The sequence below is a fragment of the Salvelinus namaycush genome, chromosome 21, assembly GCF_016432855.1.
Source record: "Salvelinus namaycush isolate Seneca chromosome 21, SaNama_1.0, whole genome shotgun sequence".
Lineage (NCBI taxonomy): Eukaryota > Metazoa > Chordata > Actinopteri > Salmoniformes > Salmonidae > Salvelinus > Salvelinus namaycush.
Window position 1 is genome coordinate 36486179 of NC_052327.1, and position 19545 is coordinate 36505723.

General features: G+C 42.6%; 2 protein-coding genes across 3 annotated transcripts in view; one reads left to right on the top strand and one right to left on the bottom strand.

The window, feature by feature from the left end:
• The window catches only part of LOC120065881 (cortactin-binding protein 2-like), a 40870-nt gene extending 30541 nt beyond the window's left edge, over positions 1-10329 (top strand). The window contains 6 exon segments of the mRNA XM_039016925.1: positions 5209-5288; positions 5609-5816; positions 6160-6342; positions 6446-6497; positions 9985-10090; positions 10239-10329. The gene's annotated coding sequence lies outside the window, so the exon portion shown is untranslated.
• Positions 10330-12792: 2463 nt separating this feature from the next.
• Positions 12793-19545, bottom strand: part of LOC120066717 (cystic fibrosis transmembrane conductance regulator-like) — a 74590-nt gene continuing 67837 nt past the window's right edge. The window contains exon 29 of one of the 2 annotated variants that reach the window (XM_039018177.1): positions 12793-13852. In XM_039018177.1, the coding sequence (XP_038874105.1) occupies positions 13637-13852 (216 nt within the window). In that variant the 3' untranslated portion in view covers positions 12793-13636. The remainder of the gene's footprint in view (positions 13853-19545) is intronic. The other variant, XM_039018179.1, reaches the window with a different exon arrangement.

The following is a 19545-nucleotide window of genomic DNA, read 5'->3' on the forward strand; positions in this document are numbered from 1 at the left end:
CTATTAGTGCGCACCACCGCTAACTAGCTAGCCATTTCACATCCGTTACACTCACCCCCCTTTTGACCACCTCCTTTTCCGCAGCAACAGCATCAATTTAACAGTTTAACTTCCTTCGTCCCCTCGCCAAGACCCGGACTCAAACCAGGGACCCTCTGCACACATCAACAACTGACACCCACGAAGCATCGTTAACCATCGCGCCACAAAAGCCGCGGCTCTTGCAGAGCAAGGGGAACAACTACTTCAGGTCTCAGAGCGAGTGACATCACCGATTGAAACGCTATTAGCGCGCACCACCGCTAACTAGCTAGCCATTTCACATCGGTTACAGTAGCTTAGCACGCTATCTCTAAAGGATATCCCAACTAGCCCGCTATCTCTAAAGCCCAACTAGCCCGCTATCTCTAAAGGATATCACGACTAGCCCTCTATCTCTAAAGGATATCCCAGCTAGCCCGCTATCTCTAAAGCCCAACTAGCCCGCTATCTCTAAAGCCCAACTAGCCCACTATCTCTAAAGGATATCACTTCTAGCCCTCTATCTCTAAAGGATATCCCAATTAGCCCGCTATCTCTAAAGGATATACCAACTAGCCCGCTATCTCTAAAGGATATCACTTCTAGCCCTCTATCTCTAAAGGATATCCCAACTAGCCCGCTATCTCTAAAGAATATCTCGACTAGCCTGCTATCTCGAAAGGATATCCCGACTAGCCCGCTATCTCTAAAGGATATCCCGACTAGCCCGCTATCTCTAAAAGATATCCCGACTAGCTCGCTATCTCTATAGGATATCCCGACTAGCCCACTATCTCTACTCTAAAGGATATCCCAAACAGAGAGAATGCAAGTTGGTCCCTGTCTCAGGCAGTGAGCAGGGCCTTGTCTGTTATTTTAGACGTATCCCCCAACCAGAGCCAAGTTTACCGAGGTGTTGCAGTCTATTTTGAGCTGTAACTCAACACGGTCCAAACAGCTGCTGTCCCTGACCGCCTCCTGACCACCTCCTGATTCAAGTTTGAATTTCCCCTTGTCAGCATGATGGAATGGATGGCACCCAACGGAAGACCAAGCACCCAGTGACTCCCTGCTGAACTGAATCGCTTATATAATTGTGAATCTTTCTTATTCTCTCTGATAAATCGCTCTTACAGTTTAAGTTCAATCACTATGGGAAGTATGGGTCTTAAGAAAAATCTTTTCATTTGATTCACTGAATGAATCACCGGCCCTCTATTATCTCTCAATGTTACTAACTATTTAATTGGACATTTAGGAGTAAATAGTAGATGAATAGCAGGCTGTAAAATAAAAAAAGAAAGGGTTGTCTTATGAATGACTGTCAATAAAGTTTAATTTAGTTGTATTCACATTCACAGGTAAAAGCTGAATTGCAGTGACTGTTGGATGAATCATTTTGGAAATAATTGACTCCTTGATAGCTGATTATTGATATCAGGGCGTTTCCAGGCACCTGGCATTGCAGCTGGTGTAGCAAAGGTCATAGACACACACACACACACACACACACACACACACACACACACACACAAGCCCACGCATACTCACACACACACACAATCTCTCTCTATCACTCTCTTTCTATTTCTGTATCACACACATCTTTACACAGGGCAGCTCTGTTGGATGACACTCTTCCCTGGGTCCTGTCCAAAGGTGTGACCGGGCCAAGCTGGAGATGGCTGGGACACGAGCCTAATTGAGCTTGGCCCAATCACAACACACCACACTGAGAGGCTGCCCAAAATAAACACACACACACACACACACACACACAAGTTGGGCTCTATTCAATCCACATCACGGATGTTCAGCTTTACAGCGTGATTGAAATTTAAAGGCAATGTTCCCGCTTTAGTGGAGACTGCATTCACAATAAATGCTGAATATGTCGACTCAGTCGGAAATTACCTTTACATTTCTATTGCGGAATCTGTACAGATTGAATAGAGCCCTTTAACGCTCTATAATTGAGTCGATTAGTATATAATATATTATATTTCTCCAAGGAGGCAATTTCCCGGTCACATTGTTTGGACAAACTCCCCAATGTGTCCTGTCTATGAATGACTAATCTCGGCACCCAGAACCAAATCAACTATTCCAATTTGAACATTTCAATGTTAATGCTGTGTCATGACTCTCCTGTGAAGAGCTGAAGGATCAGGTTACAGTAGGTCCGCTCTACAGCGTGCTCTCTCTCATAGAGGGGGAGAGCGGGAAGTCGACTGTTTTATGACGGTCGTAAATACTGAAACTCCGTTCCCCACTCTGCCAAAAGGAAAGTTGAGAATCCCTTTGTTACCACAGAGAAAGACTTTGCAGTAGGGTAACCTCAAAAGCTTTTCTAATTGTAACGGCAGCCTTCCTCCTCTTCGTCTGAAGAGGAGGTGTAGCAGGGATCGGACCAAGACGCAGCGTAGTTGGTGCTCAACATATTTAATAATACGAACTGTGAACACTACAGCAATATCAAAATGTGGCAAGCCGATACAGTCCTAGCTGGTGCAGAGAAAACACAGAGACAGGAAACAACCACCCACAAATCCCCAACACAAAACAAGCCACCTATATATGATTCCCAATCAGAGACAACACAAAACACCTGCCTCTGATTGAGAACCATATTAGGCCAAACATAGAAACAGACAAACTAGACACACAACATAGAATGCCCACCCAGCTCACGTCCTGACCAACACTAAAACAAGCAAAACACACAAGAACTATGGTCAGAACGTGACACTAATGTAACAATATTTCTGTATTCCAACCAGTTGGAATGGTCCGTGGGTATTTAAACAATAATCTTGTCCAACATTTACTGTGTGGTGATTGAAGACGTTATAACGGAAACATTGTATCTTTAAGAGCTTTCACAATGTATTTCTCAGATTTACATCTACATGTTGTGAAACTACTTCTCACAAATATGAAGATGAAATGTGATTTTAGCCTCCAAAATGAGAATTGTCTTTCATGTAAAGTTTTTCCCAGTCAGTAACCACGCCCACGTGAGCACAGACATTGGGACAAAAGGGATGGAACTGCCCTCCAAGGCGAGTGCTTATAAAGGACTCCTGACAACATTTACATTAGTCAAAAAACGCAGGGACGGGAGTTCCCACGTTGAAATGGCTGGAACTCTGAAACTTTCAACAGAGAAGAAGTACTACTTATGCCAAAGAGACCCACGGTCAGCCAGACATCACGAATGTTTAAGAAATCTACAAACTAGAGCCAAGATAACGCCGGGACGTAGTCCCCAAGTTGAAATGGATAAACTCTGAAACTATCGATCACTACTGAAGAAGTAAATCCTAGACCGTGACCTTTATCAGTCCGCAGCTGAAAATATACGTAAGTCTAGGACGAGAATACCGACAATGGCGGGAGCATCTACTCTAAGAGAACAACTCTAAGAACTACAGGGTACGTTGACGTATCCATTATAACAGAGCTACAAAGGACACGGCGACCAGAGTTAAACAACCAGAGACTCTCTGATGAACTAATATCCAGCAGACGGACCGGCAATCGCAGAGTGGGACAGCAAGACCTACACTCGTAAATATGTAAATTGCAATTTCTTTTCGAACGAGCGGTTGTTCATGTTCAAGGTATTAGCAATTTCTATGAGTGTAGTTATCAGCACTGAGTTTCCCACTCTTGAGCTGTCCCCAACCCTTTCCTTTGTCTACCAAGCCGTCATATCGGCTTAGCCCACTAGGGACTTTTCTATCATGTCAGTAACCAATGTATGACCAATTGTGTGTGTTTTTATGTAATTCTGTGATTGATTAGATTGATTAGTTAGTAAATAAAATAATTAAGCCAATTTGTATATCGCTGATTCCTGATTTATGTTAGGGTTCGTGCAGATATCCAAGGGTGTGCAACTTTCAGTAATGAGACTGATGAGGTAATAATACATTAATAAGTGACTGTAATCGATAAGATATGAAAATATCGGAAGAGTTAATTCGGGAAATAAATACTCTTTAAACATTTTCCCGTGGTGCCCCGACTTCCTCGTTAATTAAAGTGACATGATTAGTTTAATCGTGTTATTAAATGACACATAGAGAATTGATTTGATAATATACAGTCTTCACATTTAATGATAGTCAACGCTATGACAGATGTTACAAGAGACTAGTGAATGATTGACTCGTTACATAGAGTCTGAACCGACGGAGTGAAATCTAGTCTAGCCAGGGGAAAGATCATCCAGTCTGTCTGAGCTCAGACAATGGAGAGGAGGAGGGGTCTGTCCTCAGTTTAACACGTTAAGGGGAAACCATCTGTGGGAATCCTCCTGGAGCAATCGCTTTATCAAAACACAAGTACAAGAGAGTAAGGGAGGGAATCCGTAGTGAAGGGTGGGATGAAAGAGAAAGAGAACAGTGGAAATGGGGATGCATTATGGATGAGATATGGAAGGAGGGAGGGAGAGAGTTTGGCATATTTAGAGAAATGTGTCTGGTTTCTGTGTCAGTGAAGATCAGCACCCCCGATGGGTTTTGGGTTTGTCTTCGTTGTCACCTCTAAGGGAGTGGGTGCGTGGGTGGGTGCACTCTGTGTGTGTGCTTACAGAACCTTTAAAGTATCAACTGTGTAAATGTGTAATGTTGAAGTAAAGTTGTCTAGACACAGTATGTGGAGGTTTAAGTTTTTGTGCTGTATTTATTGTCGGTATGCATATGTGTGTGTGCTTGAGTATAGCATGTATTGTGTGTTTTTTATACAGTGTGGTGCTGTTGTTAACGTGTGTGTGTGTGTGTGTGTGTGTGTGTGTGTGTGTGTGTGTGTGTGTGTGTGTGTGTGTGTGTGTGTGTACCTGATTCGGGTCTTTATTGATCCCCTATCCACCCACTGCCAGAGTGTTGTAGCGTTGCTTGGGAAGCTTTAGCTAGCTGTTTCTCTTTCTGCTGTGTAATACTGGCTGGCTCATCTGCTTAGAACACTGTGTTTTGACAGCACAGGGAAGATTCCTCTAGTTTCTGACACTGAGACAGCGTAGCTGAAATTGTGTGTGTGTGTGTTCATATGTCTATGTGTCTGCATGCGTGTGTGTGTGTGTGTGTGTGTGTGTGTGTGTGTGTGTGTGTGTGTGTGTGTGTGTGTGTGTGTGTGTGTGTTGTGATCTGCTCATTTCCTGTCGGTTTTTGTGTTTCTTGACAGGCCTGTCAGAGTCGTGCCTGGATGAGCTGGCCCTGGAATCCCTCATGCCTCTTCAGCTGCTTCAGAACTACATCTTCCTGGTACACACGCACACGCACACACACACACACACACACGCACACGCACACGCACACGCACACGCGCACGCGCACACACGCACACGCACACGCACACACAAATAATATTTCTAAATGTTGTTATAAAACTAGAGTTATACTTGCCTCATTCTGTTCAGTAATCTTGGATTATGCTGCTCCACAAGGTCAGTCACAGGAAGACACTGCTACCTTAGGAACAGATCTAGGATCATCATCTGGGCCAGAAAACACAAAACTGACAAAACTAAGATCCGTGGTTTGGGCGACTTCATTCTGTTATTTCTGTATCTGTGTTCCTCCAGGTGGCTGGCCCGGCTCTGGAACATAGTGGTGGTCCTTCACGTGGAGTAGGCCATCGTCTCCCGGGTGACACCGGGTATCACCTAGCAAACGAGCTCGGGCCAGCGAGCGGTGGTCAAGGCTGCTCTCAGTATCCTGGTCAACAAAGCCGTCCTGCAGGGATGCCCTCTGCCACGGCACACTCCGTGGCAGAGGGCATGGGTACACACAGTGGGTACACACTCCACTATTGCCTGAATTACACTATAGGGCCGACCCGACCTGTAATGGCTCAGATAGTTTCTTTTCACATTGTTCTTTCCAGCACGGGTCCAGCAACTATGGTGGATGCGTTACGAGGCCAGCTCAGTACAGCTCGGCTTGCTTGGATCGGTTTGGCCCTATAGTGTTCATCTGGATTGAATTTGTGTTTGTCTTATGTATTTTGGATTGATGGATGATAGGTAGACTGCTTGTTTGCCTGGTTGGGAGGAAGGTAGATTGGTAATTGTATAGGTGGATAGAGAGAATAGTTTAATAGTCCTAAATGTCCATGTGTTTCCCTCCTCATCAGAGATTAACAGGCACCTGTTGAAGTTCCGAGGTGGGACCTTCCCTCTCTCAACCATTGGCTCTTGTAAAGGGGGCGGCAGCAGGAAGGGGTAGGACAGTAGCATGTGGAGATGAGCCAATACCAGCCCACGAAAGAAGGGAAACCCCGCCTCCAACTGGAGCTGTGGAGATTCTCTCAGAGAAGGTAGGATAAATCAGTGTTTTTCACTACTGTTGTAAAGTTTACCCTACCTTTTGAGTTTGAATAGCCATAATGGTTATTCATGTTGTCCTTTTCTTGCCTGCAGGGTCATTGTCCAGCACTGATGTCCTCTTCATCAGCAACGGCAATACTCCGAGGTCAGTGATGTTAACCTGAGCCGTTCATTTGACACTTTTGGGAAGTATCCATTTAGTATTGTTTTCCAGTAAAATTAGTTTATATGATGCAACCACTAGTATGTTATTGATATCATGTAGCATGCTGTGTTCTAGCCTCGATGAAATGTGACCAGTGCCTAGATTTGGTCTTAAGTAGCAAAATGATGGTGTTTTTTATATTGGATAAAAGTAGAGACTCAGAGCTAGAAAATGGTATATAATACACTGCAGTTGAGGAACAATGGGAAAGTAATTCTGCTTTGAAAGTTCATAAACTTGTAACCTCACTGGAGAGCTCTTCTTCGTCTACTCCCATTCAGGATCATTCACACCCTCTTAAGCCTTAACCCCACCCATCTCTTTAAGGATTCACATGTGAGGTTATGTACTTAACAGAGTGAGTAGTTTAGTAAACAACCAAAGATTTCAAGACTTAAAGTGGTACAAGTAGTAGCCACCAATAAGGATAAACTCCAGGTAAAAATACACTTGATCTAGTCCTTGGTCTATATCCTATTTTGACTTTGGTGCAGGTCATGTTGTTCTTTACATTACCGTCTCTGGTAAACACACTATATCAAATAATATATACGTTTATTTGTCACATACACAGGATACAGAAGGTGTAAACGGTACAGTGAAATGGTTACTTGCATAGTAGCAATATCAAAAACATAAAGTGTCCAGATAAAAAAAAATAGATGATGCTTACCAGACACACTTGTCTAAATTGATGGGTCATGTGAAGGAAATGCTATAACCACCCCCAGCCACATCAAGCTAGGTGGATGGGTCACTATTGTCTAGACATGTACACATGTTCATGAAATACAATAGATGGCTGTAATCACCCCCAGACACACCTGGCTAACTTGATGGGTCATGTAATCATCTGGCTTAGTGTTGTAGACATGTAGCTGGCTAGCTAAACAATGAACCGGCATAATCCCAGCTCATACTACTACCAATACAAACATTGTCATAGCTGTAGTATGAATCTGCAGGTAGCTAAAGCTAACCAACTAGGTTCAATGTTAGCTAGCTAACATTAGGCTATAATTAGCAATGCAAATGGATTTCTGATTCAAATAACATTACTACACAGCTCGAACACGTAACGTTAGCTAGGTAGCCAGCTAGCTAACATATGCTTTAACTTGCAATGAAAATGACTTTCTGACAAAATTATAAACTTCTAATATTTGAAAATGTAGCTAAACTCTTACCCGTATACATGGATGAATGCTTCACCGCAGACTGGAACCATTTAACTTGTTTGGCCAGCATTGTGTCAAGTCACTCCGGTTCACATTGACCATGGCATGTGCAGAAAGTAGCCCATCACTTTTTGCAACTGATTTGTCGAGATCGCCTACTAAATTTAGGGCATTGATGTTGTTGCGAAAAGTAGCAAAACTTTTGTAGTTCTCGATTGGCCAACGTTCTATTGTTAAAAAAGTACACGGTAGAAAGGACTATCAACACATACTGAACAGCTCATGTTATAGACTGAAGCATTCTACATGACAGACCAATACAAACTCATCTCCCGGCATGTCCAGCCCATCAATTATCTCAGCCAATCATGGCTAGTGGGAAGGTTCCTGACTTTGTCCATTGCTAAACCAACTAGGCTCTTAATTTAACAATGGTATCCGTATTTACGGAAGGAATACAAGTTTGTTATTAAGGCACATGAAAGTTCACGTTTCAGAAGGCATTTCTGCCCAAAAACGCAGTTTGATAAAAAATAAATGTTTGCATTCAAATGCCTCTCCTTTGAGGTAGTGACTTGTGACATACACCTAGTATCCTGAAACGTGTCACAAATGTGTGATAGAATGGAGTATTGCTGAGACCATCCAGCAGGGGTCAGTGTAGTGTAGTGTTCTGATCTTGTACTGTACTGATGAGCATTCTGTACTGTAGTGTGATTGTACTGATGTTGTACTGTAGTGTGATTGTACTGATGTTGTACTGTTCTGTACTGTGATTGTACTGATGTTGTACTGTACTGTAGTGTGATTGTACTGATTTTGTACTGTAGTGTGATTGTACTGATGTTGTCCTGTACCGTAGTGTGATTGTACTGTTGTACTGTAGTGTGATTGTACTGATGTTGTCCTGTACTGTAGTGTGATTGTACTGTAGTGTGATTGTACTGATGTTGTACTGTAGTGTGATTGTACTGATGTTGTACTGTAGTGTACTGTACTGTGATTATACTGATGTTGTACTTTACTGTACTGTAGTGTGATTGTACTGATGTTGTACTGTAGTGTGATTGTACTGATGTTGTAGTGTACTGTACTGTGATTATACTGATGTTGTACTTTACTGTACTGTAGTGTGATTGTACTGATGTTGTACTGTACTGTGCTGTAGTGTGATTGTACTGATTTTGTACTGTAGTGTGATTGTACTGATGTTGTACTGTAGTGTACTGTACTGTAGAGTGATTATACTGATGTTGTACTGTAATGTACTGTAGTGTGATTGTACTGATGTTATACTGTACTGTACTGTAGTGTGATTATACTGATGTTGTACTGTACTGTAGTGTGATTATACTGATGTTGTACTGTAGTGTGTGATTGTACTGATGTTGTACTTTCCTGTACTGTAGTGTGTGATTGTACTGATGTTGTACTGTAGTGTGATTGTACTGATGTTGTACTGTAGTGTGATTGCACTGATTTTGTAGTGTAGTGTGATTGTACTGATGTTGTAATAGTGTGATTGTGCTGATGTTGTACTGTAGTGTGATTGTACTGATGTTGTAGTGTACTGTACTGTGATTATACTGATGTTGTACTTTCCTGTACTGTAGTGTGTGATTGTACTGATGTTGTACTTTCCTGTACTGTAGTGTGTGATTGTACGGATGTTGTACTGTAGTGTGATTGTACTGATGTTGTACTGTAGTGTGATTGCACTGATTTTGTAGTGTAGTGTGATTGTACTGATGTTGTAATAGTGTGATTGTGCTGATGTTGTACTGTAGTGTAGTGTGATTGTACTGATGCTGTACTGTAGTGTGATTGTACTGATGTTGTCCTGTACTGTAGTGTGATTGTACTGTACTGTAGTGTGATTGTACGGATGTTGTACTGTAGTGTGATTGTACTGATGTTGTAGTGTAGTGTGATTGTACTGATGTTGTCCTGTACTGTAGTGTGATTGTACTGATGTTGTAATAGTGTGATTGTGCTGATGTTGTACTGTAGTGTAGTGTGATTGTACTGATGCTGTACTGTAGTGTAGTGTGATTGTACTGATGCTGTACTGTAGTGTGATTGTACTGATGTTGTCCTGTAGTGTGATTGCACTGTACTGTAGTGTGATTGTGCTGATGTTGTACTGTACCGTAGTGTGATTGTACTGATGTTGTCCTGTACCGTAGTGTGATTGTACTGTACTGTAGTGTGATTGTGCTGATGTTGTACTATACTGTGTGTGATTGCAGTGTTGTAGATGGGGACCATGTGAGTCTGTGTTCTTACAACAAGACTGATCTGATCAGGGAGTTACAGATCATGTTCTCCAGCAAGTCAGAGCCAGACATCAGCAAGGTACCATGCACGCACGCACGCACGCACGCACGCGCACACGCACACACACACACACACACACACACACACTTTTTCTCTATCATTCTCTTTCTCACACACATACCATGAGGTTGACCTTTTCTGCCGGGTGTATTTCTATGTGTTGCAGATTGCTCAGTCCAAGGAGGACTTCATCGTCTTCTCTGGCTCTCCAAATGGACAATCTCCCCGCCGCAGGACCGACCATGAAGCAACCGCTCGACCACAGTTGGTGAGAAAAGTGCAGTCGGTTAGAGGCTGTAGTATTGACAGATGGTCAAAAGGAGGTTTAACCGAACTAATGCACTGGTTATGGTTTTACAGGCTTTTATTCCAGCCTTGCACTAACTCAACTAATTCACCTCACTTAGTGCAGGTCTAGAACAGAAATGTGAACTGTCTGGTGGTCCCCCATTAGAGGGTTGGGAAACACTGGTAAAGAGGCCCTCTTGCTTATCTGTCTGTCTGTACCCCTTTACAGACTGGCAGCCGTCACTCCACCCCCATCCCTGCCTTAGGCAGCCTCTTGCAACAAGAGGCGATCGACGTCCTACCCATATCCCAGCTCCCTGTCTCCAGCAGCAGGGAACAGCAGCCACTAGCCAGCAGCAGCAGCAGTGCCTCCGCACCACGAACACCCACTACGACCACTAACTGCAACGCGAACAGAATTGAACCAAGCAGCAGCAGCAAAACAAGGCAGGCCCCAACCAGACACAACAACAACAACGACGAAAACAACCAACAACACGAGGAAATCTGGATCCTACACCAAGACCTGCATGAAAACTACAACCATACCAAGTACTAGATGAACTCCCTTTCTCATCTTTTCCTCTTCCTTCACCTTCCTTCCATCCTTCCTTCCTTCCTTCCACTCTGCTTTGATCCCTCCATGTTGTAAAGTTAGGGTTAATGACGACCTTTTAGTATTTGTACTTGTTATCCGTACTTGTTACACTGTATAACAATTGTGTACTTGGGGACCATAGTTTTATGATATTATACAGTATTTAAGTATTGAAAGAAGTAAAAAAAAAAAAGAGAAATTCGCAGGGAATTATGTCAAAAGAAAAATAAGTACTTAAAACAGGTTTTACCTTTTGGGGTGAAAGAAAAGAAACAGGACATTTTTTGCTATTACGTATTTTCGAATATTCAAGTGTTTTATGTTTAAATAGTTGCAAGGTTGGTTTAAGTACTGTTGAAATGAATAAAGGTTTTACCAAATATTTGTAAATAAGAACGATTAGTAAAATTAATGGTATATAGATTGGTGTATGTGGTATTAAGCTTGTACAGTGAAGAACTCAAAAAGAAAAGTGGAAGAAAAAAAACCTTGTAATAATAAGAGAATTTGGTTAATCATTTTTCACTTGTTTCAAAGTGATTGGAATGTGGCAATAAGTAAAGATAATTGCAAACACAGGACATTTTCTTTCTTTTGACTATGAACCATAAATAAATACTTTAAACTACCCAGAATTCCATCCGAGTCATGGCTCGATTCACCTTTGACCTCTAAGTGGAACCCGATATAAATTTCAAAGCAGCACGTTTTGCTCGTTTTTTTTTCTTTTTAAAACGTTTTATTCATTTATTTTGGGAGGGGGGGAATGTGTTATTTTGAATGGCCATTGTTGATTTATGTACAGGATATATTTTAGTCAATCTTTGGTGTTCTGTATGATAGCTGTCTGAAGTTTAAAGAAATGTACTGGTTCCTTTAAGCACAACCATTAAAACTGCACTGTCAACCCCAAGTCCTCCACCTCTTGTCTTCCACCTCTTCTCTTCTCACTCTCCACTGAGAATTTAAAATAAAAAACTTGGGAAGGCTTCGTAGAGCATACATAAAGTACAAGATGCTTCTCAAATTATTTATAAGGGAAAGCAGTAACACTTTACTTCAAGACCGCAGGTGTAATTGTCTATGTTAATCGGAGAAATTCATGGAATTAAAAAAAACACCTTAATTACACAGAAGCCATGTTTATACCTGGTGCTAACATGGGTCCTATGTCCTGATCTTGTCTACATTCTGATTGTGCCCACATTTCCAGAAATGTGTCTACAACACATGGTATTAAAATTCAGGTTATCCATCCACTGTGTCTGCATTGTGACCAGATATCCTGGTCCCTTCCTTTATGCAAATTTCACAGCTATTCTTTCAAAATAATATTGATTTATTGTAAGACTTATATTGATGTAAAATCAATGGTGCCACCTGTCAATTACTTTAGAGAGTGGAATAACTATGATTTAAATGGTTTCTCTGTCCAGATCTGTCTACACTTGTAAGATATCCAGACACAATGTGTATCTGACTACATCCGGAGGTGGGCAGGATGATCTGATCACGATCGGATCACAATGTGTCTTTTGATTGTCTACACCTGTCTAAAAATATGGGCACAATCAGAATGTGGACAAGATCAGGACAAATGGCGCAAGTTAGAACCAGGTATAAAATGGGCTAGAGGGTATCCAAGACCAGAGGAAAAACACTGTCTTACCAATGACCACTCACAAACTTTAAAAAAAATCGTTTTACTGGAAATATAATCAATTGAAAACAAAATATTCTTGATTCTGGAAAAACAAAACACGTCGTTTATACATTTTTGGACATGTGTGTCCCTTTCCTATGAATAAGAAATAGCTTTGTTTTTTCATTTACACTGTAAAAAAATCTGCCATTGTCACAATTAGAATTCAGTCTGACCAGTAACCACAGTAACAAAGAGGGAGCTTGACAAATCACATTTAAAAAAGCGGGTTTCTTTTTTCTTTCTTTTTTTGCATTTGATCATTTATTTTCCTTGCTATTAACCCGCCAGGCCACCATGAAAAAATTAAAGAGTACCTCAGGTTTCTTTAAAGTGCATACAAATAGAACAAATAAGGCTACTTCAGGTTAATCACTTGTCCATAGCATCACTCATCATTCTCATTCCTGTTTTGTGTATTTACAGCTTTGAATATAAGTTGCCCTGAGGCACTAACCTTAAGCATTGAGAGGGAAACAAAACTCAGATCAGTGTCTGTGGGCAACTTCATCCTACTCTGTATTTACAGGCAGCTTTCCATTGGGGTTAGGGACCCTATACTTTTTACAATCTTGGCCAAAAAGTATGGGCTTATATTCAAACAAAACTGGCATCCCAATGTTATTAAAGTTCAACAAAACCTCCCTCTGGAAACACCTGGACGGTGTTTTTGATTGAACAGAGCCATACCTGTACCAATAAGGACCACATCTCACATTCACACTGTTATCATCTACACTAAAGGGAACTTAGCTCTTTCTCAGGATGCAAGGAGTTGTGAAAAGACAAACTATCTCCTTACCTCCGTCTCAACCATATTGGAGGAGAAGGTCCAAGGTCCCTCCTCCCAGGCCTACTTCTCCAATGTGTTTTGAAAAGGAGTCGAGGAGAGAGGATGCAAGGAAACGAGGAAAGTTCAATTGAGAAATAGCATTTCAGAAGACAAAATGTCATCCAGTTAATCAGGTGCTCCTCCTTACAGACGTGTGTCCTGGACCTCGTCCTCAGCCTCCTCTTGCAGGGCGGTGATCTTAGACTGCTGGGATTGAGGGGGTCGCTTGCTGGAGTTGAGGCGGTGCAGGGGGAAGAGTTTGAGGCGCTCAGCAGCACTTATGGCCTGCTTCAGGTGGCTGGTCTCGTTCAAAAGCTTCTGAATGGAGTCATACCGCTTCATAGAACTGCCCTCGATCATCTGGAGGGGAGGGGGGAGAGGCGAGAGGGAGGGGAGGAGAGGGATGAGTTGGTAGGTTCCAATGGCTACATGCGTTAGACCAGGGGTGAAAGTAGATTTCATTTTTTACAGGTACAGGACACCCAAGTTCTTGCATGCATTTTTTAATACTACAAAAATAACAGGTAGCCTACGCTGCTGACACTGACAAACAGATCAATAAAAAAGATGTTGTCTGATCCATATAATTGCCTTACGAAAAGAGGAGATACAAATACAATATGACGTCCATCTAACCTGGAGGAGGAAATGATTGTCCAAAAACAAACAAAAGTGGCACTGACCCAAGACAGTGAATATGCACACTCACCGGGGATATTTATTATTTATTTATTTTTAAATTCTTATTTACAATGACGGCCTACCGGATATGGACGATGCTCTCCGCTGGTGCCAATAAGATACTAGGCTACTGTTCGCTCAATTAGCCTAAATTAAGAATGTTTTAACTAAAAGACAGATTGGAGTCTTTTCATTGTTATCTCTTTATAGCAATAGCCATCTGTTTTTTCAAACAGTTTTTCCTCAATTGTATTTTTAAATATTGTGATATGCCTGGCTGGGTCTTTCTGCTTACACCGACAGTCGCAACTCAACAATCATCTATTTTGGTATTTGCAGCGAGAACTGCCCAAATTGCTCACCCTAATAATTTGGTCCCTTTTCCTCTCATAATTTAGCCTACTGTTCTGACTTGGTGGTGCACATGTAGCCCATAGCCTGTTTTAAAGAAATGTCATCACTGAATATTGTAAGAGCTTTCATTGTCTGCTTATATCCATTTATTTATCCTATGGTTCTGACTTGGTGTACAGGGAGAATACTGTAAGAATGGCCCATGACACAAGAGGTATGTGGCAGGGTCTACAGTCAATCACGGATTACAAAAAGAAAACCAGCCCCGTCGCGGACCAGGATGTCTTGCTCCCAGACAGGCTTAATAACTTTTTTGCTCGCTTTGAGGACAATACAGTGCCACTGACACGGCCCGCTACCAAAACCTGCGGGCTCTCCTTCACTGCAGCCGAGGTGAGTAAAACATTTAAACGTGTTAACCCTCGCAAGGCTGCAGGCCCAGACGGCATTCCCAGCCGCGTCCTCAGAGCATGCGCAGACCAGCTGGCTGGCGTGTTTACGGACATATTCAATCAATCCTTATCCCAGTCTGCTGTTCCCACATGCTTCAAGAGGGCAACCATTGTTCCTGTTCCCAAGAAAGCTAAGGTAACTGAGCTAAACGACTACCGCCCCGTAGCACTCACTTCCGTCATCATGAAGTGCTTTGAGAGACTAGTCAAGGACCATATCACCTCCACCCTACCGGACACCCTAGACCCACTCCAATTTGCTTACCGACCCAATAGGTCCACAGACGACGCAATCGCAACCACACTGCACACTGCCCTAACCCATCTGGACAAGAGGAATACCTATGTGAGAATGCTGTTCATCGACTACAGCTCAGCATTTAACACCATAGTACTCTCCAAACTCGTCATCAAGCTCGAGACCCTGGGTCTCGACCCCGCTCCTGTACTCCCTGTTCACCCACGACTGCGTGGCCATGCACGCCTCCAACTCAATCATCAAGTTTGCGGATGACACTACAGTGGTAGGCTTGATTACCAACAACGACGAGACGGCCTACAGGGAGGAGGTGAGGGCCCTCGGAGTGTGGTGTCAGGAAAATAACCTCACACTCAACGTCAACAAAACAAAGGAGATGATTGTGGACTTCAGGAAACAGCAGAGGGAGCACCCCCCTATCCACATCGACGGGTCAGTAGTGGAGAAGGTGGAAAGTTTTAAGTTCCTCGGTGTACACATCACGGACAAACTGAATTGGTCCACCCACACAGACAGCGTTGTGAAGAAGGCGCAGCAGCGCCTCTTCAACCTCAGGAGGCTGAAGAAATTTGGCTTGTCACCAAAAGCACTCACAAACTTCTACAGATGCACAATCGAGAGCATCCTGTCGGGCTGTATCACCGCCTGGTACGGCAACTGCTCCGCCCACAACCGTAAGGCTCTCCAGAGGGTAGTGAGGTCTGCACAACGCATCACCGGGGGCAAACTACCTGCCCTCCAGGACACCTACACCACCCGATGTCACAGGAAGGCCATAAAGATCATCAAGGACAACAACCACCCAAGCCACTGCCTGTTCACCCCGCTATCATCCAGAAGGCGAGGTCAGTACAGGTGCATCAAAGCAGGGACCGAGAGACTGAAAAACAGCTTCTATCTCAAGGCCATCAGACTGTTAAACAGCCACCACTAACATTTAGCGGCCGCTGCCAACATACTGACTCAACTCCAGCCACTTTAATAATGGGAATTGATGGAAATTATGTAAAAACGTACCACTAGCCACTTTAAACAATGCCACTTAATATAATGTTTACATACCCTACATTACTCATCTCATATGTATATGTATATACTGTACTCTATATCATCTACTGCATCTTGCCATCTTTATGTAATACATGTATCACTAGCCACTTTAAACTATGCCACTTTATGTTTACATACCCTACATTACTCATCTCATATGTATATACTGTACTCTATACCATCTACTGCATCTTGCCTATGCCGTTCTGTACCATCACTCATTCATATATCTTTATGTACATATTCTTTATCCCTTTACACTTGTGTGTATAAGGTAGTAGTTGTGGAATTGTTAGGTTAGATTACTTGTTGGTTATTACTGCATTGTCGGAACTAGAAGCACAAGCATTTCGCTACACTCGCATTAACATCTGCTAACCATGTGTATGTGACAAATAAAATTTGATTTGATTTGATTTGATGTTCTGAATTCTGACTCTGTACATTTAAAAAGTGGTGAACAAACAGCTATATTGACTACGTCCGTCCTAGCTCGCTCATTAACGTCTTAATCGAAATTACGGAATGCCTCTTATCCACTCGTTGTCCCCTTATGCCATTGTTTGTACAATTCAATTATCACTAGAAACCACATTTGTTTAAGCATGTCAGCCATATCGGCTATGTTCTTTTTAAAGGCAGTAAATGAGGCTGAATGAACTGTTTCGCTGCCAGACAAGGCTCCGCTGAAAGCCAGGTGTAGAAGTGGTAAGGTTTTGGGACTCTGCTGTTGGAGCAGCTTTATGTAGGCCCTAACAGTTTGTGGGCACCGTTTGTCACCGTTATAGTCCAATTAATGTATTGTTTAGTGTTGTGTTGTATAGGGGCTTTTCTGGCATTCATCAAAAGAAAATGGGGGGAGTTTGCCCCACCAAAATGTACACGCTAAAATGGTCATTAGGTTTACACTTGAATTGATGCATCCAGTGTGTCCACAGGCGACTCAGTCTCGGCCTTGACAAAATGTAAGCGTTCTACTCAAACCACAACGCAATTTGGAACGTATTCCAGTCAATTCACAAATTTTTCATGCAGCTGACATGCAGTAATGTTCAGTAATGGTGTAATAGCCTATCGTTTTTGGGCATGTTGTATTAATTGTGATAGGCTCACCTTTTACAGGTACAGCGTACCCCCACTATTTATTTTTCTGGGACATGGTACCGGGCCATACCGTAGACTTTCACCCCTAGGTTAGACTGAGCATACAAACCACAGTAAAACTGCTGCCAATGTGGTACAGTAAAGCGCTAAAATGACCACACTAGGTTGTGTAATGCAGGGAGAATGAATAATGCTGGTTGTGTAATGCAGGGAGAATGAATAATGCTGGTTGTGTAATGCAGGGAGAATGTAAAAATGTTCCAGTGTAGAGCACCCAGCATCATGTCATACAGTGCATTCAGAAAGTATTCAGACCTCTTCACTTTTTACACATGTTGTTACGTTACAGCCTTATTCTAAAATGGATAAAATAGTTTTCCCCCCCATCATCATTATACACACAATACCCCATAATGACAAAGCAAAAATCTTTTTTTTGACATTTTAGCAAATGTATACAAAAACAACAATTGAAATATTACATTTACATTAGTATTCATACCCTTTACTCAGTACTCTGTTGAAGCACCTTTGGTAGTGATTACAGCCTCAAGTCTTCTTGGGTATGACTCTACAAGCTTGGCACACCTGTATTTGGGGAGTTTCTCCCATTCTTCTCTGCAGATCCTCTGAATCTCTGTCAGGTTGGATGGGGAGCGTCACTGCACAGCTATTTTCAGGTCTCTCCAGAGATGTTCAATCGGGTTCAAGTCCGGGGACTGGCTGGGCCACTCAAGGACATTCAGAGACTCGTCCCGAAGCCACTCCTGCGTTGTCTTGGCTGTGTGCTTAGGGTCGTTGTCCTGTTGGAAGGTGAACCTTCACCCCAGTCTGAGGTCCTGAGCGCTCTGGAGCAGGTTTTCATCAAGGATCTCTCTGTACTTTGTTCCGTTCATCTTTCTCTCGATCCTGACAAGTCTCCCAGTCCCTGCCGGCTTCCGTCTGGCCACTCTACCATAAAGGCCTGATTGGTGGAGTGCTACAGAGATGGTTGTCCTTCTGGAAGGTTCTCCCATCCCCACAGAGGAACTCTGGAGCTCTGTCAGAGTGACCATCGGGTTCTTGGTCACCTCCCTGACCAAGGCCCTTCACCCCCGATTGCTCAGTTTGGCAGGGGGCGGCCAGCTATAGGAAGAGTCTTGGTGGTTCCAAACTTCTTCCATTTAAGAATGATGGAGTTCACTGTGTTCTTGGGGGCCTTCAATGCTGCAGACACTTTTTGGTACCCTTCGCCAGATCTGTGCCTTGACACAATCCTGTCTCGCTGCTCTACGGACAATTCCTTCGACCTCATGGCTTGGTTTTTGCTCTGACATGCACTGCCAACTGTGGGACCTTATATAGACAGATGTGTGCCTTTCCAAATCATGTCCAATCAATTTAATTTACCACAGGTGGACTCCAATCAAGTTGTAGAAACATCTCAAGGATGATCAATGGAAACAGGATATGCCTGAGCTCAATTTCGAGTCTCATAGCAAAGGGTCTGATTACTTACGTAAATAAGGATTTTTTTTATATATACATTTGCAAACATATTTTTTAAATCGCTTTGTCATTATGGGGTATTGTGTGTAGATTGATGAGGAAAATGTTTTATTTAAGCAATTTTAGAATAAGGCTGTAAAGTAAACCAAATGTGGAAAAAGTGAAGAGGTCTGAATACTTTCCGAATGCATTGTATGTCACTGTGCCTGCCTTGTCATGCTCTCTGCTTCTGTGAACACAAACACAGGTCACTTATATTTCCCAAACAAACAAACATACACACACACACGCATGCGGCCCACACCATGCCCTAAGTCCCTCAAACTCAACTCCGGACCTCGAAGCCAGTTCCATTGCTTTTTTTTCATTGTTTCCCTTTAAGCAGGAACTGATTTAGACCTGGCACACCAGATGTATGTAATTAATGATGAGGAAAAGCAGCAGGCTCCAGACCTCATAGGGTCAGAGTTGAATACCCCTGCCCTATGTCATGGTACACTGTTAATCAAATAAGTGATTTACTCTGAGGCTAACAAATGGCGATGCCCTGATAGAAGAATTTAATTACACTAAAATGGAGGATAAATGATTTAGCTGGTGATTGGTGCTCTATTCTCAGCTCCAACAGGGAAATACTAAAGCACTTTAATGGAAGCGATGGGGAG